This window comes from Sebastes umbrosus, chromosome 12 (genome assembly GCF_015220745.1).
Source record: "Sebastes umbrosus isolate fSebUmb1 chromosome 12, fSebUmb1.pri, whole genome shotgun sequence".
Classification (NCBI taxonomy): Eukaryota; Metazoa; Chordata; class Actinopteri; order Perciformes; family Sebastidae; genus Sebastes; species Sebastes umbrosus.
This window is the reverse complement of record NC_051280.1, coordinates 21,088,067-21,115,061: the sequence shown is the minus strand read 5'-3', so window position 1 is coordinate 21,115,061 and position 26,995 is coordinate 21,088,067. Positions and strand designations below refer to the sequence as shown.

The 26,995-nt window shown below is 38.2% G+C and overlaps 3 protein-coding genes across 5 annotated transcripts in view; all 3 read right to left on the bottom strand.

The window, feature by feature from the left end:
- Positions 1-2,916: 2,916 nt before the first annotated feature.
- On the bottom strand, positions 2,917-12,072 carry mbd3a (methyl-CpG binding domain protein 3a). Its single transcript, XM_037788488.1, has 7 exons — positions 11,851-12,072; positions 8,600-8,765; positions 5,770-5,907; positions 5,362-5,452; positions 5,094-5,271; positions 4,007-4,168; positions 2,917-3,902 (listed from the first exon to the last, which is right to left on the bottom strand). Exons 1-6 carry the CDS (start codon positions 11,862-11,864, stop codon positions 4,012-4,014), a joined length of 744 nt encoding a protein of 247 aa, XP_037644416.1. The 5' UTR covers positions 11,865-12,072; the 3' UTR covers positions 2,917-3,902; positions 4,007-4,011.
- Positions 12,073-15,363: 3,291 nt separating this feature from the next.
- LOC119499423 (cytochrome b-c1 complex subunit 10) lies at positions 15,364-20,180 on the bottom strand. Its single transcript, XM_037788732.1, has 3 exons — positions 20,025-20,180; positions 17,700-17,830; positions 15,364-15,764 (listed from the first exon to the last, which is right to left on the bottom strand). The coding sequence occupies exons 1-2, from the start codon at positions 20,072-20,074 to the stop codon at positions 17,710-17,712; spliced, it is 171 nt and encodes a 56-aa protein (XP_037644660.1). The 5' UTR covers positions 20,075-20,180; the 3' UTR covers positions 15,364-15,764; positions 17,700-17,709.
- A 1,585-nt stretch (positions 20,181-21,765) lies between these two features.
- The window catches only part of tcf3a (transcription factor 3a), a 31,591-nt gene continuing 26,361 nt past the window's right edge, over positions 21,766-26,995 (bottom strand). For 2 of the 3 annotated variants that reach the window (XM_037786987.1, XM_037786989.1), the window contains exons 19-20: positions 24,545-24,673; positions 21,766-24,435 (exon numbers count right to left, since the gene is read on the bottom strand). In XM_037786987.1, coding sequence (XP_037642915.1) covers positions 24,552-24,673 — 122 coding nt within the window. In that variant the 3' untranslated portion in view covers positions 21,766-24,435; positions 24,545-24,551. Of the gene's footprint in view, positions 24,436-24,544; positions 24,674-25,121; positions 25,358-26,995 lie in introns of all 3 variants that reach the window. The other variant, XM_037786990.1, reaches the window with a different exon arrangement.

Here is a 26,995-nt window from a genome sequence, read left to right as displayed (position 1 = left end):
TTTTTTATTATATATAATAAAGCAGAGAAAAGTGTGTGCGGGAGCAAGTCATTTTTTTTAAAAAGTACATATTGGAGGGGATCTACTCCCAGCACCACAAATAATTTTGAGAATATGCATGTTTTCCTTTCCTTGAAGTTTTTGGGTTCAAAGGCCACATGCAAACAAGGGCACTATTTTATGTCCCCTCTTATTTAAATGCATATTTTGCATCCCCAACTGTTAATACTAAAACATGTGGTCATAGTTGGGTGTGTTCATCATGGCTACCAATGAGGTGTTTTGGGTGGTCCGACAAACAGCCGGTTGAATGGTGCATCTGCCTGCATGTATTTGTGCTTTCTAGGTAATAAAAATAATAAGAATCATGAGCAATAGGTTAATTTTAAAGCATATTATCGACACTTTGAAATATTCAAGGCACCACATTTTCTTGTTAAATTTTTTTTTTTTAAATCCCCTTGCTTGCATGTGGCCTTTGAACCCCAAAACTTCGAGAGGAAAACATGCACATTATCAAAATTGTTTGTGGTGCTGGGAGTAGATCCCCTCCAATATGTACTTTTTCAAAAAGATTACAAGCTCCCGCACACACTTTTCTCTGCTTTATTGCTTATCTGCTTTATTATATTTAACAGTGTGTGCGGTAGCAAGTCATTTGTTTTGCTGTCACTGCTGCCATTGTGTCTGTCTGTCAGTCTGCAGGGCACTATTTTATGTCTCCTCTTATTTAAATGCATATTTTGCATCCCCAGACTGTTAATACTAAAACATGTGGTCATAGTTGGGTGTGTTCATCATGGCTACCAATGACCGACACACAGCCGGTTGAATGGTGCATCTGCCTGCATGTATTTGTGTTTTCTAGTTAATATAAAAATAATAATAATCATGAGCAATAGGTTGATTTCAAAGCATATTATTAACAAAAAAGGGAAAAAGTCCAGAGTGCTCGGAAGTTCAAATCAGTGTGATGAAGATGCTCTTTGGTGGGGTACACAAAGGTTCAAAAAAGAGGGGAGTCCAAGGCACTCTTCTGGCAAAAAATATAAAAAGCCTTTATTCAATTGGCTATTTCATGATGAAATGCTAAAAAACAATGCTGGTACATGTAAGATTGGGTAACAACCCACGCATAGCTTCATAAACAGCCTTCTTCAGGGTGTGATATTATTAACTCTTTGAAATATTCAAGGCATCACATTTTCTTGTGCCACGAGTTAAAAAGCCAATAAATTAAAGGATAGGTTCTAGGGATGTACCGATAACCAATACCGGATCGGATATCCGATCGATACTGACTCAAATAGCTGGATTGGATATCGGTGACAATGGGGCCGATCTATTCTATTCAATTCTAATGTTTATATACTATATGCATTATATACTGGAAGATTTTTTTTACCAAGTTGCTTTTGTACAATTTATTATTTTAATGATAATTCAATCAACAATCAACATTTATTTGTATAGCCCTTTACAATAACCCAAAGGTACCCAAAGTGCTTCACATTGACATAAAAAAAATAACAGGAATAAAAACATAACATATCATAAAAAGGTACATAAAAAGCACAGGGAAAATGTCATAGCGCTACGAGGTATTAAAAGCCAATCTAAATAAAAAAGTCTTGAGCTTAGATTTAAAAAGTACTAGGTCAGTGATAGTGCGTATATCAGGGGGTAACTTGTTCCATAGTTTTTAATTATTATACAGCTGTGTTGAATACTTTATTCTGATTGGTCAATTGTCAAATTATTGATTTTCTTAAGTAAGCAGCCGTGTAATAAGTGGGATAACGTACAGCTAGCGGGTCATTGTTATGAAAGAAACCCCTCCAGGGCGATGAGAGACCCCGACACGAAGCGGAGGCTCTCTGTACATTATCCCTTACATTATAATTCAGTAAATTTATATCCATGTATTTATTTGTCACATTTAGTTTGACAGTTAGGAAAGCAATGTTTAAGTCAAGCCTGATGTTGCCTTACCCATAAAACACGGATCCCAGTCACTTCCACATAGTGAGGCATACAGCTTATTAATTAAACACTAGTATCGGATCGGTACTCTGTATCGGCCGATACCCAAAGCCCAGGTATCGCTATCGCGGCTGAAAAAGTTGGATTGGTACATCTCTAATAGATTTGCAATCTTTAAATTTTATGCTAAAACAAAGCTCACATGCTCATATGAACTATGACAGTTATTGATCACTGTAATTGCCCATACTAACATGAATGGTTGTTTTCAGTATCAAATTCCCTCCAGACAGTGTTTCCTTGCGGATAATGACACAAAGAGGGAATTTAGTACTAAAAATATTGTAACCTTGGAAGATACTGACTTCATTTGACCAACGCATTTTAGCTTTGGCTCAACACGGACTGGATTTTGTAAAAGAGGAATAATTACAGGGACTAATAACGTCAATATACATATAGGCATGCAAGTATTGTTTAAGAGACCAGAGCCATGTGAACCCATCCTTTAAAGAAGAAAGTTGCAGCCCTATTGTGGACCTAACGATTATTCTCACTGTTGATTAACCTGTCGATTATTTTCTAGATTAATCGATTAGTTGTCTATAAAATGTCAGAAAATGGTGAAAAATGTCGACGACGTTCTCAAATGTCTTGTTTTGTCCACAACTCAAAGATATTCAGTTTACTGTCATAGAAGAGTAAAGAGACCAGAAAATATTCACATTTAATAAGCTGGAATTTAGACTTTTTTTTCATATAAAATAAGCGTTTATTCGTTTATCAAAATAGTTGGCAATTAATTTAATAGTTGACAGCGAATCCATTAATTGTTGCAGCTATAGACCACTACCTTCATTTCAAAATCTAAAAAACATATCCATCTACCACAACCTCCCAGATGTACGAATAACGACCAAGAAGAAACACCAGTCATGAAAGAGCTGCATTTAGTTGACAGTGACACAGTGGTACAGAGACAAAATAATGAATCTTGTAATGAGGTACAGTACATCTTGTTACGAGGTACATCAGTGTTGTATTTGTTTTTTGTATTTTTTCTGAGGGTACACAGTTTTTCTGTTACTGATTTAACTCAAATGTGGCTGGCGAAACAGTACTGATATTGCTTTTTGTCAATACAAATACCATGACTTAAAACTTCAACCCATGTAAACTCAGGTTATTGTGAGAAATAACACTGCTTTGAACTGTAAAACCTTTAAATCAAACAAACTAAATGTGATTATTCACAGCCACGAGAGTGCTGAATGTAAACATACTGCAACCTTTCTATGATTCCAAACATGAAACACACTACCTGCAGTGCCAGAGTAAAATATAAATGACCATCATGTTAAAAAGAAACACAATTAAGACGCCAACATGAACTGATACATTCAAAACACACACACGCACGCACGCACACACACACGTCAGTCAAACACGCATTCACATTCACACGTCAGTCATACACATCAGGTTTGTGTTTTTAACTTTGAGCTTGAACAGCTGTTAACTAAATGTAACACTGCATTGTAGAGAGTATCATCTGCCGTAAACTGCCTTAAAAGTTCAACTACTTACAGGAACAGTACTTTTCCTTTGACTCACTATAGTATCAATGGTGAAATGGTGACGTCATTGTTTCCTGAAAACACTAAACGGTATAGAGAGTCTAAAGAAAGTAGAGGTAAAACAAAACTGAAAACCCAAAGCACCCTTCCATGGTTACACTGTCACAAGTAAAAAAAAAAAAAAAAAAAACAATAAAGAAAACAGTCTTTGTTTCGGTAAACAAAATCTGCAGAATGTCTGCATTTAGGGTCTATTTCAGTTGAAAATGTATAAAAATCTTCACAGAGTCAATTATTTGAAAATGAAAAGGAGTTTACCAGCAAACTTCATGTCAAACAAGCCTGTGGGAGACATGAAAAAGAGACATGTTACATGAAACAGACAATCAAACAGACAATGGATGAACCAACAGAAAAATGAGATCCAGTCCTGCAGTTTTGTGTACCTTGGCTATAATTCCTCCTTGTCCACCTGCTCGACCTTCTCCTCCAATTTGTTGGCTGCTGCTGCTGCGTCTGCGGCGGTGTCCTCCATGTGAGCCAACATATCAGCTGTGAGGGCTTCCTCGAGCCGCCTCCTCACATTTTGCACCAGGTCCTCCTGCTTCCTAAGAGTCACAGATAAAAAACATAAAAAGGTGGCACTAATGAAAACAAACCTTTCGTGATAAAGACTTGATGATGATGATGATGATGAAGAACAGGATTTAGTTTCCACAAGGAGAGGAACATGTATAGCGATTTAAAGGACCAGTGTGTAACATTTGGCGGGATCAATTAGCAGAAATGGAATATAAAATTCATATAAGTATGTTTTCATTAGTGTATAATCTGATAACCTGATAATAAGAATTGTAATGTTTTCGTTACCTTAGAATGAGCAGTTTATATCTATATAGGAAGCGTGTCCTCTTCACGGAGTCCCCCATGGTGCACCACCATGTTTCTACAGTAGCCCAGAACGGACAAACCAATCACTTAACTTTTCCTGCTTGGGCCGGAGTCGTTAGCGCTTCCCATCTTAATGTAATTCGCCTCCAATTTAGCAAATCCTGCTTTATTTTTAGCAGATATTTAACAAACGTTAAATTTGCATTTTCTAAAATGTCCTTGCAGAGCTCTGATTGGGTGTTCCGTACACTTTTCGGCAGTACAATACCAGTATCTTCACTCTAGCTTTAAATCTGAGCCCTCTATGGGGTAAAAATCGAAAGTTGCGTTAATTGGTTAAAGAAATTAGTGGTGTTAAAAACGAATTTGCTAAACGCGTTATTATTGTGTTACCTTTGACAGCCCTAAAAATTACATACACAGTGATTGAAGATTTTGGCCATATAGCCCACCCCTAACTGTGTGCATGTGATGTATGTCTCAATGAACTGCACTTTTATAGTTTACATGATCCACATTTGACACCTTGAAAAGGGCCAGCAGCTACGGATTCAGCCTCCTGTCAATTGTCAATGTATTCATGGTATTGATCAACCCTACAATGGGGAAACTACAGCTGTGTTGCTTGTGTGAACATCTCACCTGATGTCATCATCAGTCACTACGAAGGCTTTGCAGAGAGGTTGTGTCGTGTTAAGCCAGACTCCAGGGTTTTTCTCCACAGCAGCGGTGAGCTGTCCGGTGACAGGCGAGGGGCTGGTGTGCAGAGCACTGGCGATGGCAGAAAGCAGCGTTTTATCTGAACATGCAGGCCCAACACCTAGACAGAGGACAACAGGGAAGTCAAGCAAAAAATGCATTCCAGCTTTGAATCACACAAGGTTGTCATATTTGTTTTGGTGACCCTCACCCTGTAAGCCTTTGGGAAGATCCATAGTTTTCACCAGCTCCTCTGCGATATCAAATGCATTTAACCCGCTCAACTTCCTCTCCCAGAACAGCTGAAGATAGAAGTAAAAAATAATTTCCTTGTTAAGATTTGAGCACAATTTTCCACAAACTGAACATGTGCATCATTATATGATTTGTATGGGATAATGCCCAACGAGGTGTTCATTATCAGGAACTACTGGACGACGATCAGCACACCAGGTTTCATATTAGTCAGACAACTATGCAAAACATTACAGCTACTGAATGGCACAGCAATTTCCATTTACTCACTTAGGTTATCATTTCGTGAAAACACTACAAAGTATAGAGAGTCTAAAGAAAGTCAAAGAACTGAAATGTGCATGTTTTCTGCCCTCTGACTCACTTGTTTCGGTTGGTCCACAGCTTTCTGTGGGTCTGTCTTCACCTTGTTGTTGGGATGATTTGTCACCTTGGTCACTGGTTGTTTGAAGATGGATGCTGTCTGTCGAACTGGTAGTGTTGTGTTTAAATCGGGCTTAGTCTTTAAGAATGAAAACAATATGACGACTTTTTAGAATATTACATTTGTTACACACAAGTTACAGTACAAATCAACATAGTTGTACGACTGCCTTATTATTATAGATAGTTATTATTATTAGTTAGTGTTGTCAGTACCGAAAAGGGGGTACTGTTGCATCCCTTATATAATTCTTTGGAGTGTGAAGAAACAACGTAAACATTACAATGAGCTGGATGATTATTATGATGCAAGAACAGTTTGGAGGGAAAAAACAGCAGCAATAAAAGGCTTTAATGATGTCAGTTTTAAAAAAAGGCACTGAATATCCCTCGTAGCGCAGTCATCAGTCAATCATAAAACAATGTCTGTGGGAGAGGTTTACCAGCAAGGGAGGCAACAAAACGCTTTATGGCAGCTCCGAAGTAGCTACTGGGAACCATTGTAAAGATTTAAGAATCTAGATGTGTCCAAAATCACTCCTTATGTGCCACCTAGTAAACTATATTTAGTATCAAAATCCTAACATAAAATATATACCTATTAGAGATGGAACGGTTCAGGTAAAAAATCAAAACCGTTCGGTTTGCTTGTCACGGTTCTTCGGTTAATTCGAAATAAGTTAAGAGGCCGATTGTGGTTTTTTTTCATGTAGAGTTAGGCTCCCGTTTATTGTCACACTAGAAATCAAGGCCTATGGAAGGAGGCCGGGACACAGGCGGACATGGGTCTTGAAGTATGGGGTATAACACATGCGCAGTGTGACTGAAGCTGCGGTCGTGCGTTGCTATTGGCTCAATTTCGGCGAGTGCAGACCAGATTATACTGCGCATTTTTTGTACCCCAAAGATATGACGCGTTGATGAAGTGTGACCCAGCCGTTCACTTAATACATCCATGGACCCAGCCCCTTCTCAGTTGGCACAGATGAAGTGCAGAGGGCGGCTGTCAGTCAGTTTAGGAAATAGCGAGTGGACACAATAAAGTACAGTTAGAGGATCCACCAGCATCGTTTCGCTCTGCTGTATTGGAGCATTACGGATTTAGTGTAACCTATGAAAATGACGGAAAAAAAGTGGTGGATAAAACGGCGACTGTGTGTAAGCACTGTGCAACACCTGTGTTTTATGCTAGCTGCAACACCTCCAATATGATGACCCATTTATGAAGATGTGTTTTATATTTATTAATTATTTTTAAATAACATAGTGGCACAGAAATCTATCTGTATTTCTCCAAATACTGCACTTTTTGAGTGGAAAAACTAATCTTTTAATTAAGAGCTGATAATCAGGGAATTGAGACGTATGTTATACTGTTGTTGTTTTTTAGTATAGTTCTGGTTGAGCTTCTGCTTCAATTTATGTTGATGGCCTAAGTTTATAGTTTCATCTTATTTATATGAAAATAACAAAGCTGCATTTTTTGTTTACACTAATTACTGTAGAAGACCTATTCTTTCAATTAAGATTTGACAATGAAGTGTTTATGTTCCTTATGTAAGCCATGCTTTTGTTAAGGCAAACATTTGTAAACTTATTTTTGCCAAATAAATGAAAAGAATGTTGAAATCAGAACATGACCTCCTCGCTGTAACATAAATGTACCGACCCGAACCGAAAACCGTGAAATGAACTTTCTTTTTTTATGAAATATGAAATTCCACCCCTAATACCTATACTTGTGTCAGAAATCTATATTTACAGCTCACTAGAGTAAACTATTTGCTTATTATGTAGGTCATAGTAGCTGTGTACACCACAGCTGTTGCCTGGCCTATTTATCAATTGCAACTTTATGGCAGAGTGGCAAAGAAAAAGCCACTGTTAACAAAAATGTCTCATGACATACCAACTGGTGTTTGACAGAAGGCAAGGCCTATTGAAAGAGGCTGGGACACGGGTCTTGGGGTATGGGGTATGACACATGCGCAATGTAACTGAAGCTGCAGTCATGCGTTGCTATTGGCTGAATTTTGGCGAGTGCATGTGTTGTACCCCACAGATATGACGCGTGATATCTCCTCTATTCACCCTCCTTGCCAGAAGGCAAGTGGGAGACTCTGAAACAAAGTGGAAGAAGGTTCTAGGATATTATGAGACCTAATCGGCGCTTTATGACGGTACCAATTATACTAAACGCCATGTTTTGGGTTCAAAACAACACTTTGGGGCATGTCCTGGAGCGCCTATGTCACTTACGCATACACTTAAGGGTCACGGTTTGGGGGTTTGAAAATATAGTCATCCTACTTTAAGCATGGAGGACTCTTCCTCTGTTGGTCAGCAGTCAGGAACACATCTGCTCGCCTCCAACGGACATTACCGCTTGATTCCAACTGTCATCTTGTGTGAAGTGCATCTAACGCAAATTCTGTTTATTTTATACAGAACCACTAATTCACCAGACGGTTGTTCATAAGGAACGTGGTTGTGGTGGTGGAAATAAAGAGTTGAGACATCTGTGTGATTCTGATCTATCACCTACAGCAGGTTACTAATTAAAAGAATCCAGCATAGTAAATAGCAGAGAGAAGAACCTTCTTCACAATGTAAAACAATAACATGAAAGACTCCAAGGGAGGTGAATACGTTTTATGGGCAATGTATACACTAGTTTATTAGTGTCCAGAGATCCCTGAAAGAGGGTATAGTTTCCCTTCACTACACAGTCATGTATTCCTCATAAATAACAAAACCAAACACACTCTCACCCTGATTTGATGGTTGGTGTCATAGTGATGCTTGTGCCTGCTGCGCTGCACTTTGGTCAGGAGCGACCATCCGGCCCGGGAATGGCTGGCATTCACATCTGTGTGCAGGTTGCCACCCAGAGTGCGGACTATCTGGGGCTTGTTGAGAATACGCTTAACAGGTACCCTAGAAAGAAAAACAGAAGACTCATCATCACAAGCTTTACCTCTTCAATAACTGAGGCATTAAAGCAGTTACAGCTCTGGACATCCGTACATGGCTTCTCAGTAGGGTGACCAGGTGTCCCACTTTACGAGGGACTGCAAAGCATTTTTATCCCTTGTCCCACATATTAAGACGATGTCCCACATTTTCATTGTCTCTAGTTTTCAAAAGTCAAACCACTGCAGGACAGACGCTTTTTTAAAATCAGTTTTTTATCCAATGGCTGTGAAGAAAGCAGGTAAGGCTTTATTTTTTATTTATTTTATTTTATACAACATGAAGTGACAACAGTTCATAACTTTGTGTTTTTTGTGCTTCCGTGTAGTTTGTGTTGGAGTCTTGTCTGAACAGCGTTGCTACACAGGAGCGCGCATGGGACACCGACCCGGAATGATGTGTACGTGAAAGAAGTTACAAACAGTCCCTTTAACAGGAATGTAGCGCAACATGGAAGTGAAAACAGCGCTCTGTTCATTTTAATGTGGAAGTGCAATCAAAATATGTTGTCGCTAAAATCAATGAATAATCGTGATAAATAATCGTGATCTCAATATTGATCAAAAATAATCGTGATTATCATTTTGGCCATAATCACACAGCCCTAATAGACATTATAGCAAAATTATAGACTAACTCTCAGCCTCTGTAACGTGTCCCACATTGTGCAACGTAAACATACTCTTTGTCCCACTTAAACATACTCTTCGTCCCACATTGTCCCACTTAAACATACTCTTTGTCCCACAGAAACATACTCTTAGTCCCACATAAACATATTCTTTGTCCCACATAAACATATTCTTTGTCCCACATAAACACACTCTTATTCCCACATAAACATATTCTTTGTCCCACATTGTCCCACATAAACATACTCTTTGTCCCACATAAACATATTCTTTGTCCCACATAAACACACTCTTTGTCCCACATAAACATACTCTTTGTCCCACATAAACACACTCTTTGTCCCACATAAACACACTCTTATTCCCACATAAACATATTCTTTGTCCCACGTTGTCCCACTTAAACATACTCTTTGTCCCACATAAACACACTCTTATTCCCACATAAACATATTCTTTGTCCCACGTTGTCCCACTTAAACATACTCTTTGTCCCACTTAAAAATATTCTTTGTCCCACTTAAACATGCTTTGACCCACATAAACATGGTCTCTGTCCCACATAAACATACTCTTTGTCCCACATAAACATACTCTTTGTCCCACATAAACATACTCTTTGTCCCACATTGTCCCACATAAACATACTCTTTGTCCCACATAAACATACTCTTTGTCCCACATAAACATACATAAACATACTCTTTGTCCCACATAAACATACTCTTTGTCCCACATTGTCCCACATAAACATACTCATTGTCCCACATAAACCTACTCATTGTCCTACATAAACATACTCTTTGTCCCACATAAACATACTCTTTGTCCCACATAAACCTACTCATTGTCCCACATAAACCTACTCATTGTCCCACATAAACCTACTCATTGTCCTACATAAACCTACTCATTGTCCTACATAAACATACTCTTTGTCCCACATAAACATACTCTTTGTCCCACATAAACATACTCTTTGTCCCACATTGTCCCACATAAACCTACTCTTTGTCCCACATAAACCTACTCTTTGTCCCACATAAACATACTCTTTGTCCCACATAAACATACTCTTTGTCCCACATTGTCCCACATAAACCTACTCTTTGTCCCACATAAACCTACTCATTGTCCTACATAAACATACTCTTTGTCCCACATAAACATACTCTTTGTCCCACATAAACATACTCTTTGTCCCACATAAACATACTCTTTGTCCCACATAAACATACTCTTTGTCCCACATAAACATACTCTTTGTCCCACATAAACATACTCTTTGTCCCACATTGTCCCACATAAACCTACTCTTTGTCCCACATAAACATACTCTTTGTCCCACATAAACATACTCTTTGTCCCACATAAATATACTCCTTGTCCCACATAAATATACTCCTTGTCCCACATAAATATACTCCTTGTCCCACATTGTCCCACATAAACCTACTCATTGTCCTACATAAACCTACTCTTTGTCCCACATAAACCTACTCTTTGTCCCACATAAACCTACTCTTTGTCCCACATAAACATACTCTTTGTCACACATAAATATACTCTTTGTCCCACATTGTCCCACATAAACCTACTCTTTGTCCCACATAAACCTACTCTTTGTCCTACATAAACATACTCTTTGTCCCACATTATTGGTTTGATGGTATCTGGTCACCCTACTGTACTTCTCAGTTATTCTAAATGACTGGATGTCTTCACAGGTTGAAGTGGGGTAAAGTTTTTCTGGGGTGACCTAACTACATATAACTTTAAAATAGATCAAAAGATGTGTAGGTTGTCTCCCCCCCCCCCCCCCCTTAACAGGTGTAATTACAAGGAGTCAGTAAATGTCAGTCAAGCACATCTGTACACGCCCACATGTGCTGTAATCAGCATGTGGATGGTCTGCGGCTGTGTAGGTGGAGCTCTGAGGTGCATTAGTTAACTGCTCTTTTGTTATTGTAATACAAACACACTGGCTGCCTTCAGAGAGACTCAATGTAAAGCAGATAAATACACACAAGGCAGCATGTCCTTAAATCTTAAAGTTGTACTGAAGATAACTGAGCTCGTCCTCCGTATACTCCAGAGTACTCAGTGTGTCTGAGCTGCGGCCCAACGCGCCGCCAGTCAAGCGTGTGTAAACAATGAAAGTTAGCTAGCTAATCAAGCTAGCAGCGTCGCTAACGTCAACGCAGCGACCAACTAGCGGATCAATTATTATTCTTCAAAGTGGCAAGTTTACACACGAAATAAACCCAACACGATCTAAAGCCCACGTTTTAGCTAACTGTAACAAACGTGTATAATAGCAGAGAGGTGGTAATGTGTAACGCATGTTTTACATGCTGCTGCATTTCCTGCAGAGAAACTTTCGTTTTAACAAACTGAGCATGTTAAGAGTCTCTCACCCTTTTCTCTCCATGGTCTCTGCTGTGTTGCTCTGCTTTGCCTGTGATTGTGGCTTTATAAAGAGATAAAGAAGCCAGCTAGCTGTCTATTGTTGCAGTCATAGTTCTTCAACGAGTCTGGTTTGTTATCGATCCCCGCTGTCTGTCTGTCTGTCTCCCGTCAGGAGGAGCTTCACAACTACAGATCACTCCGCCGGCCCGGCCTTTTGACAACAATGAGCGGAAGACATCCGCCACGCTACTGTAAAGTAGTCCGCGCCAGGTCTCACATGATCTCTGCTCACTGCACAAAAGTAACTACTCAAAAACTAAAAGTATTACTATCTGCTATTCTTATTGTCTTCGTTTTTTTTTTTTTTTTATGTATTTATTTTTATGTATGGGTATGTATGTATATGTAGGTATGTATGTGTATATATATATATATATATATTTATTTTTACGGTCTGTTATTTTATGTAAAATGTCCCTTTTCACCCATTTTTATAATTCATTTATTTTTATTTATTAGTTTTGGGGGAGGGTGAGGGGGGATCTGACTGTATAGAATAACTGTTGAACATAACATTGCTGTGAGCCTTCTGTTCTGAAAATAATAAAAATATGTTGAAAAAAAACAAAAAAACTAAAAGTATATTTACTCTAATTTTGAGGTACTTTTATGCTCCACTACATTTTAGAGAAATACTGGTACTTTGTAACCCACAATACTTACTTCTAGTAATTTTGCACACTGATTCAAAGATTCAAGCCCTTTATTGTCATTGTGTAGTACAACGAAATTAGATTGTGACAATCCCATAGGTGCTAATGAACAGATAATACAATAAAAAAGAGGGTGCAATATAAATATTAAAAATATAAAAGATAATACAATATAAAATATAAAAATACAATATGTGTATTGATGAGATGACAGTTTTGCCAGATTATTGCACAAAGTATCCGTCAGATAATTATATAATTATTGCACAGCATCATATAATTATTGCACAGAGTGATCAGCGTGTTATTGCACATATCCGTAACAGTAGATTTACAGTATTTACATTGCACAAAAGTGACACAAAAGTGACCAACGTGTTATTGCACATTTACATTGTTATTGCAAATTTACATTGCACGTATACTGAGCAGTTGCATGATAAAAAATACTGTATAATGAACTCATGACACATTTCTATAAGTTAAATTGAAGGACTGGTAGTGTACAGTAGTTTGAAACAGCACATTTATGTACTTTTTATGTAATTTTTTAAGGCTGTCAAAGTAAACACAATAATAACGCAATAACACAAATTCACCAAACACCAACAACTTGTGATTTTTAGGTTGTAGCAGGCTCAGTTTTAAAGCTAGATGCTAGAAGATACTGGTATCATATGAAACTAGAACAAAAGTAACTACTTTAAACTAAGTATATTTACTCAAAATACCACACTTGAGTAAAATAAAAAAAAAGGTATTTTTATACTGCACTACATTTTAGAGAAATACTGGTACTTTGTAACCCACAATATTTATTTCTGGTAAATTTTGCACACTGAGCAGTTGCATGATACAAAATACTGTATAATGAACTCATAATTTTTTTTTTCAATATTATATTTATTGTTTTTTTGTTCATTTTGAAACAACAGATCAAACATTCACAAACGTCCCCAATAATAACATTCTCAGTAGAAAGAAACTTAACAAACCTAATATTAATATAAAAGAAGCCAATGAACTCATGATTACACATTTCCTGAATTTAAACTTAATAAAGTAGGACTGGTAGTGTACAGTAGGCCACGATCTGTTCACTGCACAAAAGTAACTACTCAAAAACTAAGTTTTAAGTTCTAAGTTTATGTATATATACTGTATATTTGTTTTATCAACTTGTCCTACCATTATACTACTTATATTATTATTGATATGTTCTGTGATGTTCTGTTTTAGCAGTCACCATATTTGTTTTACTCTATCTGCTTTTATTGTCTAATGTTCTGTCTTAGCAGTTACCATATCTTTTACTTTATTTATCTGCTTTTATTGTCTTGTGAAGCACTTTGTAACATCTGTTTTGAGAAGTTCTATATAAATAAATGTATTATTATTATTTATTATAAGTATATTTACTCAAGTACCACACTTGAGTACAATTTTGAGGTTCTTTTATACTCCACTACATTTAGAGAAATACTGGTACTTTGTAACACACAATATTTATTTCTAAGTCACTAATTATGACATTTGTGGTAATTCTGTAACTCCATAGCAATGTTTAGTTACACCTGAAATCGTATGATAAGATTTGTACACACAGAAACATCTTTTATACAGAAGAAAGAAGCCCCACCATCTAAAAATAAAAATTCAGGATATGAAAAATTCTCTCCCAAATTGTTTGGCTGCTCTTCTAATACATTGACTGTGTGTTCTGATGCTTTCAAGGGTTTGGTTTAATCACTGATGTCTGTTAGGACAGCTTATATTTTTGTTATCATGATCAACTGTAGTCTTTAGGGATATACCAAACAAATCAGAGACTCCCATCAGAATTTGTAATTACTATGTCTATTAGTGATCTGACCCAGTGTTAAGTTCAAGTAAATTGTAGCCAAACTTCACGCATGGGGCTGCATTCAGGATACAAATCCACTTTAATTTGACATATATATATATATATATATATATATATATATATATATATATATATATATATGCAGACAAATACAACTGTCACACACAAGTGAACGAGCATTTACATCCAGTTTTAACAAAAGACAAAAACAGCTATAATGCACAAACCGGTTCAGTGAGAAATTAAAAGAACAATCACATCGACCTAGAGTGCCACTTTCTCGATGCTTTAGAATGGACTGAAACTCCCCCCTACAGTAGTAATCAACTCTGACAGGTTCAGGTCCTTCTGTACATTATTCCAGGAATTACGAGCAGCGTATTTGTGCCGTTCTAACGTTTGGGACCAACATCTTTAGCATACTGTGAGAGCGCAGGCCATATTGATTTTGGTTTGTGCAAGTGTACAGTATGTACACAGATATGAAGGAACGATTTATGTATAAGTGCCAACCAATGTGAAAGTCTGCAGACATACAGAGATGGCAGCAGCATACAGGGTACAGTGGTGTACGAGATTTCCACAGCCAGTAATAAAACGTAAAGCGCAATGGTAACCAGTATACAGCTTCTTTAAGCACTGGTCAGGTGCATTCATATAGAGCAGATCACCAAAATCCAATAAAGGTAAAAAAGTTGCCGAAATCAAATATTTCCTTGCCTGGAGGGAGAAACAGGATTTGTTTCTAAAAAAGAACCCCAAATTAAGTTTCAGCTTGGAAACCAGGTTTTTAATGTGTGATTTGAAAGATGAGTTCTGATCAACAACGATACCTAAATACTTATATGTTGTGACCATTTCAATATCAACCACTTGAGCAGTTGAGACCTTCGGAAGATTAGATGGTGTCATTGCAAGTGAAATAATTATACACAACCACAATATAGGTATACATCTCATATACTTTATTTCTTCTCTTCAAAACAATTACAGTACATTATAACATGAAGGACAGATGTTTCCATTTGTGAATAAGGTTTAACACACAGGAGGCTGATGATTAAAATAAATACCTGACCCCCAAATTAGGAAGAAGGAAAAGAAAAGAAAAGTCCATTTATCATCTGTGTTTTCATATTCATTCCATCCACGTTTTCACCTGTTGAGGAACGTTGAAATGACGAACTCCAGTACATTTCAGAGGATGTTGATGGTGAACAGTTCAATGTTGACCGAGCTGCAGGATGAAGACGACAGCTTCCAGTGGCCTGGCATGTAACGTACGGTCTGCAGCAGTTCTTGTTCATTATTTGAGTCTTTGTGTAAAAAACAGCACCGACATGACCTGGGGAAACAAAGTCATTAGTTTGAACAGTGGAAATGTGGTTTTGCTGTGACAGACAAATCAAAGCTGGATGGAAAGTCAGCAAAGTTCAGTGGAAAAATGTGACACTTGAAAGCACATTTGTCTTTTTGTTCATAAATCATACACTTCGTTGTTGTTTTTCATTTTAAAAGCACTATCCAAAACTCACTCAACATCAAACAGTGGACCTTCCTGGATTTGTGGGTTAAACAATCAATTTTGAAATTTCCAAGTCAAATAACTAAGCTGCAGGGTGGTCGAAGGTCTTAGAGGCCTTCTCCTGTCTTACTAGAAGCTGCTACATGTGGTCTTAAAATAGGCCACTGTCCTGGATTCAGGTCTCCTGACACCTCTAAACTACTCGGCTTATTGTCTCTGAATCTCACTTTGTTTATCGTCTCCTCAGTCCCTACAGTTCCCTGCTGATGAGAAGCATCCCATACTGCAAGTATGTTGCCACCACTACCACCAGGTTTCACCAAAGGAATGGTGTTTGCCAGGTGAGGAGATTCACTATTTTTTACTTATTTTTGTACCAGAAGTGGCACTTGGTATTCAAATACTATGTCAGAACAGAGTTATTAATATAGTGCAGTTTTGTATGCACAGATCAAGATTAATTGAGATGTGGAGACTAATTGTATCACACTATAAGTCTGAAAAAAACAACAACACACACACACAGACTTCTCTTTTACGTTTGTTTCATCACAGTATTATGTGTAGTTTTACTGTAAAAATTGTGTCTGTTGTGTAAAAAAGTCAAAGCACACGTCATATAATTTTTTCCCAAAGATGGTTTCTGTCATTTTAGATTGTTCAAGTGTTAATTTTTCTGATGAGTTTGGTTTTAATTAGTTATTTGATGTTATAAAAGGGGGGTGAGAGGTCATGATTGACAGCTGTGATTGACAGCTGCTCTGAGTGAAGTAGTCGCGGAGCCGTCAAATTGTCAAGATGGCAGCTCCCATATCCGGGATATTTTGGCTTCACTTTTGTACAGTGGGAGGAAGTGGTATGTGGAGACGTGTCGTCCATCTATAGATACAGTCTAAAGTTGTTCCCATATCGATACAAGTATCGGAAATGCGTTCAATACTGCCTAAAATTCGGTATAGAGTATCGGCGAGAACGCCAGTCTATGCACCGATGCAATACCTTAATTTATTGACCCAGAAAAAAATCAACTTGTTAACCGGAAATCAATTCTTCTTCCCCGCTCCAAAACAGTAGTCTTCACTGTGCAATCATCCTGGATGGCTGCCATTGGCAACTACTGTTTTAGAGCAGCGAAGAAGAACTGATTGCAGGTAGTTTGTCACTTGACGATAGCAAATAACAACAGTGCGGTGCTAGTGGAGAGTGTGTATCGGTAATAGTAGTCAGAGCAAGGAAAATGTGGTAGTGTAGTAAACAGCTGTTTATTAATAATAATAATAAAAAACAACTATAGTAAACACATGGGTACAACTTTCTTTGACTCTCAGCTTGTCAAGTAGCAAAACATTTAAAAGAAAAGGTGTCCCTGTGCATGTCCATAGTCTCAGAGTTATTTCATAATTAACAACACTGGCCGTGTTCATTAAAATACATTGAGTATGTCACCCAATGCAGCAATATGGCTGTGACGTGTGTTTAATAGTTTACAGACAAACAAAGTAGTTATCAGATGGAGGCATAAACTGAAAGTAGGCTGTGGCTACACAGACAATGCTGCTCTTTGGTGTCATTTTGCCACTGTACTTTTGCAGTGCTGCCACCACAGTAAACAGGGAAAATGTGTTATTCTTTCTGTCTTTAAAGGATACATTAGGTGCAGAAATAATGATAAAAATGTGATAATGCTTCAACTGTCCTTATTAATCACATGTTACACCTCCTCTCTTATTTCTGTTGCCATTCCCTGAGACTAACCTGGGTGCCACTACTCGTCCTTCTTGAATTTGCCACTGATGTAGGGGACATAATCCAAAATCAATCGCCAGTCTGTGAAGTGGACCAGAGCTACGCCTCCAGCTGTGCCCCATACAGCCAGAGTTGGGACCCTGTGGAGAAGAGAACATTAATGTCAAGATTTAGTAATTGTTCTTCCATTTAAAGTGGATATACCCCTAATGGAAATGATCTGTGAAGGTAAATATTCATTCTAAGGACAAACACCCAAGCAAACATTAAACCTGCGGTAGGCAGAATATTTTTCGGCATCATTGGGCAAAAATTACATAATAACCTTTCAGCATGTTGTAATTCAAGTGTTATGAGAGAAAACTAGACTTGTGCTCCTCCTCATGGCTCTGTTTTCAGGCTTTAAAATATCTAGCCCGTGACGGGAGACTTTTCTGTTACTGTAATGCCTATTTCTCGCCTCAAATGTTTTCAGAAACATCATGTAGTGTACAGTTTAGTTGTAAAATGAGAATGATTGCTCTGACTGGTGGGCGGTGCCTGGTATTTCCTCAACTGATCTCAACATGGCTTCCGGGTCACAAACTTTCTCATTTTACACTGAGTCAGTTGTAACAGACAGTAGAAATATTGATCATGTAACCTTAATCACCGACTATTTTTAATTTAGGAATTGCTTTTTAAAACTAATATTTCTTAATATTATATATATATATCTGCCATGGTGGCAGGTGACCTGAAACTTTTACCTGCCACAGCAAACATGTACCCTGTTATTTGGCAGGTGGCAGGTGCTAATTCCATTCCCTGGCTCCAGCCCTTCAGGTGAGATAAGTTAGTCAGTTGCTGGCTTTTCCCCCTATTTCATATCAGTTAGCTTGTTAGACTAAGTACAGATATAAGGACATTAATTTGAACTAACTCTACACTAAATGATTAATTGACTAACTATCTTTCTGACTACTCTATAACGAAAATAATAGCTCCAGCCCTTCAGGTGAGATAACATTAGTTGGTACACTACAGGTATGAAATTCACATTTTTGCTCTGATCATGGAAAACAGTCATAGATGAAAAGGTAACTCTTACTTTTTTTTTTTTTACTTCATAATGGTCATTTTAGGCATCTTTTAGTTGAGCAACTTCAGAGTTTTGCTGAGCTAAAGTCAGCATGTCCCCAAAGTAATGACCTCAGCTGTCCTAGTAAACACTGAGTCAGTGGTAACAGACGGTAGAAATATGGATCATGTAACCTTAATCCCTGCCTATTTTTAATTTAGGAATTGCTTTTTAAAAATAATATTTCTTAATATAAGGAATCTGCCATGGTGGCAGGTGAACTGAAATTCTTACCTGCTACAGCCAACATGTACCCTGTATTTGGCAGGTGGCAGGTGCTAATTTCATTCCCTGACTACAGCCCTTCAGGTGAGACAAGTTAGTCAGTTAGCTAGTGAACATTAGTTGGTAAACTACAGGTATGAAATTCACATTTTCGCTCTGATCATGAAAAAAAACAACAGTCATCGAGGAAAATGTGACTCTGACTTTATTTTTACTTCATAATGGTAATTTTATGCAGCTTTTAGGTTCTTAATATAATGTAATCTGCCATCGTGGCAGGTGACCTGAAACCTTTACCTGCCACAGCCAACATCTACCCTGTTATTTGGCAGGTGGCAGGTGCTAATTTCATTCCCTGGATGTGTGTATATATTAATATTAATATTTGTAATATCTTTTAATCATGACTTTTTATAGTGCTTCCTGTATTGTAATGTATTATATGTTATGTATTGTTTTTTTATTTTTTCTTATCTGGACCTTGAGTCTGCAATAAAGTTTGAATTGAATTGAATTGATGTTCCTGAGCTTCTTCTTACCCACAAATTCTTGCTATTTATTTCCCCAAATGCTGATATGACATAAAAAAAAAAGCACGCCCCCTTTTCAGGAGAATTAATTGACTAACTATCTTTCTGATTACTCTATAACACAAACAACAGCTCCAGCCCTTCAGGTGAGATACAATCAGTTAGCTAGATAACATTAGATGGTAAGCTACAGGTATGAAATTCACATTTTCGCTCTGATCATGGAAAAAACAAGTCATTTTTCTTTTTTTTTATACTTCATAATGGTAATTTAAGGCATCTTTTAGTTTAGTAAATTCAGAGTTTTGCTGAGGTAAAGTCAGCATGTCCCCAAAGTAATGACCTCAGCTAAGCTAACAGCTAATGTGAGCTAAGGACACATCGAGAAGACCGAAAGTCTGATTTATTTCCGCTTTTTTACCACTAATGCGATATAAATATATATAAAACACATCTTACCATGATTTGGCAATGGCTGCATACTTCGGACCGATGACTTTACTGATCATTTTGGCTGCAATGTGTCCTTCTCACTCAGGACGAGTCGCTTTAAAGAACTTCCGGTGTTGCTATGCCGACTATGCCTAGTGCGCATGTTCGTGGAGGGACTTCCGGTTACTCAACAAAATAAAAGTTCGCAACAATAAAAGATTAAAACTGAATAGCAACTCGTAGCATTATTATCCAATGTGTTAAAAATGTCAAGCCTGCAGTCAATCATGTGAGACTAGGTTGAGGGAGCAGAGTCACCTTAATCACCAGGGGAGGAGTCTATAGAAAGGGAGGCTATTTAAAGGTCCCATATTGTAAAAAATTTGATTTTCATGTCTTTTATATTATAAAGCAGGTTTAAGTGCTATATAGATACTGTTAAACTATCAAAACGCTCAATATACGGAGAAATACACACAGCCTGTATTCAGAAATTGCGTGTGCGAAACAAGCCGATTTCTGTCCATTTGTGATGTCACAAATATACAATATTCACACCATTACACGGTTTTAAACGTAAACATTCTAAATGTGTCCCAGTTTATTTCCTGTTGCAGTGGATGTTAATGACATCAGCTGACAGGAAGTAAACATGGACCCAAACTGTTGCCTAGCAACGCAATTCCATTGCAATTCCATTGAAATGTGCTAAAACGGAGCGTTTCAGACAGAGGGTGAATACAGGTATATTCAGGCAGACAGTATGAGGAAAATAATGTTTTTTTTTTTAACATTACAGCATGTAAACATGTTCTAGTAGAAACACAAAATACAAGTATGAACCTGAAAATGAGCACGATATGGGAACTTTAAAGGTTGGGTGTGTTCTGTTCAGATCCTTTTTGACTGAGACCATGCTGTCACACCAGCAAATTGTTTGCACACATCCTTTTGTTTGAGACCATGCTTCCAACCCAATCCTGGTACTTTCTTGGAGCAGTGTAATATAGGCCACTTACCTGTAAGCTAAAGTCAGATTGAGTACCGGATGGAGAATGTTAAAGTCTTTCCCCCTTAAGAAGCCGATGCATTAATAATAAAACATCAACATCCATATCTTCATCCCTTATCCATCCTTCAACTTCCACCCATTGACCTCTCTGAATAAATGGTTAACTGGCTCTTGGATCCTGGTGTTTAATGTGCATCCCAGCTAGAAGTTCAATGGTCAAGCATTAATACTTTCAAACAAGGCAACAATGATCTAATTTAGGCCTAGATTATTAAGTCTTTTTTCATGAATATGCCCTACCTCAAAGAGGCAGGTCTTGTGTCGAAATCAATTTGTTACACCTTTATTATTTCAGTTTAGAATGGTTTATTCCTAAATATATGCGTGTTTATTCAGACTAATACAAATTAATATACACACACAGCAAAACAGGGAGTATTATATAGCAGAGGAGTGCTAATTTGTTCTGTACAAAATATAATGAAAGCTGCCATGTGTATTGGAACTGAGTGCAGTGTACTTTATTGGCAGTGGGAGGTGACAATGCAGCTCATTTCTGCCCCATAGTGGACAAATCAAGATATGGTACTGCTGGCCATGAAATCATCACTACCTGACTGGTCTGTCCTAGATGGGTAAACTCAATTTCACAAATAAAATAATGAATGGATTGCATGGTTGCATTGCAGAGACAAAAATTGCAATTAGTGTGTTTTTAGATTTATGGGTTAAAAAAAAGACATTGAATAAACGTGGTGTTTGTTATTAAAAATGGCACATTTATTGCTACATTACTGTTATATACACAACAGTTCTCTATATCTACTTTATATATAAAAAATAGGAAACTGGAGGCACTTTGAGGACATAGCCTACATAGATGTTGTCCCCAAACATGAGTGAAGACAGAGAGATTTGTAGCAGGTCATCTGTTGTGGAGGACAGAAAGGGTCTGTTAAACAAAGAATATCAGGTGCATGTTTTGATCCTTGGATACTGCAGACATATCTTTCATGTAAAGAAATAAAAGTACAAGTCTTCAGTAGAGATTTTTCATATCACAACAACACCACGTTTTTTTTCTGCAGAAAGGTTAGAGTAACTGACAAAGAAAATAATGTTTGGGGCTAGTCCGTGGGGCAAGATTTGTGATAAACTGACAGGTAGAAAACCAAATACTGTTACATATCAGTATCAGCTTACAATGATAAAGCTGACATATCATACAGCTGTACATACATATCAATGCACATGCCAGTCAAGGACAAAATTATACTTAACAAAATCAGTACATAAAAGATGAAACATTTTAAGTAGTTCTCAGCGTCAAAGTTGAAGACCAGGTTATTAGTCACATTTAATGACACGGACACTGAAGCAGTCAGCGTCAATGAGTGTGATTCTTCATTTAGATGTTCCGAGACACTGTCAGATGTTACTGAAGTATATATGTTTTTATACATCTGTATTATAAAAAGGTACAACCTATAAATCCTCAAATGCAACATCATCCACCATGTAGCAGAGAAATATTCAGGCACTGGTGAGTAACCATTATCAAAACTCCCAAAGTCAGGAAAATGACTAAGGCCACCCTTTTTGATTCATTTTATGCTTCATTTTATGTTTCATATCATAATGAAACAGTGAATTATGTTGCAGATTGTGCAGACCGCCCCTACTGCCCCTTCCTCAAACTAATCAACAAGCTCCTCAGAGAGCTGGACATCAGGGAGAGGAGAGGGGGGTGTGCTGAAGAAAAATATTGTGTTTCATTTAAGAAAAACTGTCGCAAACACCAGAACAATCCAATTACAACTGGCCTGACAGGTCTGTGTTGAAACATGCATTTTTTTTTTTTTTTTTTTAAAAAGGAGAGCAATATCACAACATGTGATGTTACAGCCAGATAAGTTTGTCATTTCTAACATTTCTAAGCACCTGGCACAAAAGAAAACACCTCACTTTGTTCCTGGAATCTAAATTGAGTCGTCTTACATTTAAACAATGTAAACAAAAAAAGAAAGAGCATTCCAAATGATAAAAACAAAACTCATACAACTATCTTACAAAGTAAAAAATAAAACAATAAAAAAAACAATGAGAAATCAATTCTACAAAAAGGAAGATCCTTACAACAGGCTTTGCAATTGTTCAAAAAGGGGGGGGAAAACAAAACACAAAATGCTCAACACACAGCAACAACCAAAACAAGTCCGTCAATGGCGAGTAAATTCTCTACAGGGTAGCAGGAACACTCATGATCCCTTTCAATACTCAATTATTTCTGTCTTCTAGCAAAATGCGATTTACGACAATACAAATTGCTCTGCGACTTAAGTTTAGTAAGTTCACCATGCTGTAACAGAGTCTTTAGGTATGATTTGACAGGGGCAGGCTGATGTGACACTGGCTGAACACATGGCTGAGAGTGACGGCGAAGTAGCTGAGCAGTGAGGATGACATCTGTACGCTCGAGTCCAACCAGTCGGGACGTGCATGTGCACATTTGATTCAACATCAGTGTGGTTCCTGGATTTGTATCGAGTCTTTGCTCGTGTTTGCGTCAGTGGAGGCTCTCTCTCCGGCAGTCTCTCTGTTCCACTTGCATGGCAGTGACCATAACAGATGTACAGGACTTAAAGAGATAAGACTCCACAGTTAAAAATAAACCAAAAATAACCCACCACTTGTGAGTCACTGACTGTGGCACCTTTTCAGCCAAAGCAAGAAATGTAAAAAAAAAAAAAAAAAAATAGATCCAGAAAAACCAGCATACCAAAAGAAAAGGAGTCAGCTCTCTGATTGCCCAGTTAGTTGCTGGATGTTTCCAAACCTACCTCTGTAATTCAGTCATCACATAAGAAGATAATAATGATGGCTATTTTATCTTAATCAAACACTATGCATTAGGCCTCTTTCGGGCACGTTTAAACGGGTTTCGTTCAATCATAAGATATAAACCCAGGTGTCCCTCTTAGCCTGTGAAGAATGTAAGACCTGCTTTTCAGATGGGAATGCCAATAATCACCCAACAATACAAATCCTAACTCTGCTCACACAAGCAGTTGATCCAAAAAATTTCATTTGATCCAAACAAGTTTTTGCTCCCAACATGTAAAGCAAGTTTTCAAAATGTCTTACAAAAACATGATCATAAGAATGTCCTTATGTCCAATTTCCACTGTCTCCGAACCGGAGTCCTCGGTTCAAAGTGTTGTCGTGTTAAGATTAATACATTTTCCCTCTTTCTGTAAGAGTGTGCTTGTTACTTTTGTATTCATAGTCAGGAATGTGGCCACCTGCTTTGTCAGTAATGAGGTGTGTGTGCGTGTGTGCTTTCCAAAAGTTGATTAACACACACTGAGATGCATGACAATGATAGATTAAGGCCACGTGTTCTAAGGGCTGTACAATCAACAGGAACTGGAAGAGAAAGGAGAAAAATTGTATGAATATTTTTCCACAAAATCAAACAAGCTATTGTTCATTAAATTATCTTGCAGGCACCACAAATCCCACTTCACAAACTGACCTGAGAATTACATATGTCCATCTCCCAGACCAGGGTGACCCCCACCGAGCTGCATCTGGGGGTCCACGCCTGAAACCTTCTCCTCCTCTCTCCTCTTGAGGCAGGCAGCCTTTGGGTTCAAATTACGCTCTTTGAAAAAAGGACACATAGATTAGTACAGTAAAGGAGGGAGTATGGGAATTCTTGAGATTATCTCATTATGCTTCACCCTGAGAAATCTTTTTAAGCCATTAAAGCAGAGTTTTTGAACATACAAAAGGTAAATAACAGACAGGGAGAACAGAAAAGGGGAAAAGCAAGACAGGAAAATGAAAAGCAAGATGAGAATCGCAGGCGTTGGGCAGAAAAGCAGGGGTATACTTCCTCAAATATTCTCCCTTTCTCCTCCATTTTTTCTTCATTTGTCAAAGTGATACGAGCAAATAGCAAAGAGAAAGCCAAAGGTGAATGCCACACAGTAAGTGAGAACAAAGTTAAAAAAGAGATTTTCCTGTAGGTGAATGGCAACTTGTCCAGCTAAGATAAGAGACGGTTGGTTGTCTATGTGGATCAGACCTTCCCGTATTGGCTGACCTACCTCGCACCTGCTTCTCCAGGCCCATTATGACCTGGACAGCCTGTTGCAGGATGATAAGCTTGGTCTGGGCCTTGTCGCTCTGCATGTGGACCTGGACCATCCTGCCGAGCTCTCTGAAGGCTTCGTTAATGTCGCGCACGCGCACCCTCTCCCTAGTGTTGTTAGCGTGGCGGCGCTCACGCTCCCTCAGCTCCTTCTCCTCGGCAGTCAGGTTCTCATCGGTCACCGAGCCAACGCTGCAGCCAGGAGGAGAAGTGGGGGTTGGAAGGGGCTGGTTAACAAACCCAAATCACAGCCCTCGCTGAACATGGGCTAGACGTTCTCACTAAAGCTGCAGTTTTATTGTTTTAAACCTATGATACTGCTTTTAACTTAGTATTATTCCACATCTGAATCTTTGTTCTGTTATTGGGAAATGTTTTTATTTTTTATGTAAGTCTATGAATGATTTCAAGCTCTTGACCCAAGATGAGACCAGTGGAATTGCTGAAGAAGATCCCAGTGGAGTAGGGCTGTGTTGCAGGAGAGGGAGCGGAGGGGTGGGAACAGTTTTTTCGTAGATCTACAGTATGTAAATGATAAATAATACATTTTTGAAAAAATGAATGGATGTAATCGCAGTCAAAAACGATAAGAAAGACACGCACATCCAGTGACGGATTTGGATGGGTGCTGGATCACAGAAATATCTAGCAGAATTAAGACAGATAGATCCACACACCAAATATTAAATGATAATCAGTCACAACTTTAGGTGTTGTGGGATGAGCAAACGCAACGCTAAATTATCTCTCAAGCCAAGAACAAATATATTGGATACAACCGTCGACCTGAGTGACCAGGTCTAATTAATCTGTCCTTAAGTCTAACCAACCAACAATTTCTTTTGGTCATTGGGGTCCAGGATGGAAGTTGAGGGAATATGGTGACTGTCCAGCAGAATGAGAGAAGTTATGAGGAGGGAGAGAGAAAGGGAGAGAGAGGAAGCAACACCCTCTGCCAACATAGAAAGAGCCACAGAGAAAAAGCCAAGAGGAGAGAGACTAAGGGCATCGTGTTAAATACATCAGCAGTAGATGTATTTATCTGAATGTGAGGAAGAGGAGGTCACTGTTGATATCTGTAAAAAGAAAATTACAGAGGACAGGGGAGAGAATGGAGAGATGGAAAGGTTTTGTCTCGAAAACGGGGTGGCAAAATTAAAGGGTTAATTGTTAAAAGGCTGGGGCATGCAGCACAGAGACACTGCAACAACGCTGAAGACGGGTTAATACACATGACAACTGACAGCCCTGCTTTCATGCTAACCAGAGTGCCAGTGAACAGACAGGTACACTATGGGTGGAAAGTCATAATGCTGAAATAACTTGAAATTAAAATGACTTTGTAGTTTAATAAAAGCTTAATGAGGCAACAGTGGAAAAAGCAAATGAGCACACAAAAAGATGTGTTAATACGGTGGAAGGGCGAGGCGGAGAGACATGTAAGCATTTTCACAGTGGAAACAGACGGCCAATTATAAGACAAGGTAACACATACTGCATCAGGACAGACAGCAGTCCTGCTGTATGTGTTACCAGAAGACGAAAACCGTAGAAGATGAACTGGAGAATGGTCTTAAAACAGTCACAGAGCTTCATTTCCTTATCACATGTCCTCACTTTGTTGATCAGTTTTTAGGATGGACTGCAAAAAGTGCTTTAACTTGCTAGTATTAAGCAGGCCTAATGTGTTTACCATCACAAGTGGAGCCAAATGAATTGCCATGAGTCATTTTAAAAAGATTTTAAATGACTAGCGGGACATGTCAGGAGGTGGGAAGCGAAGCCGTGTGGGAGTTTTATTTTGTAAAGAGGCCCTTCCCCTCCTCTTCC

Coding starts and splice junctions, on each gene's coding strand:
- mbd3a (XM_037788488.1), bottom strand. Junction 5,908..8,599: donor ACACCAACCATCAAATCAGG/GTGAGAGTGTGT, acceptor TCATTCTTAAAG/ACTAAGCCCGATTTAAACAC. Junction 5,272..5,361: donor TCTTCCCAAAGGCTTACAGG/GTGAGGGTCACC, acceptor TCCTCTGTCTAG/GTGTTGGGCCTGCATGTTCA.
- LOC119499423 (XM_037788732.1), bottom strand. CDS start 20,074: ATGATCAGTAAAGTCATCGGTCCGAAGTATGCAGCCATTGCCAAATCA. Junction 17,831..20,024: donor GCAGCCATTGCCAAATCATG/GTAAGATGTGTT, acceptor TCTTCTCCACAG/GGTCCCAACTCTGGCTGTAT.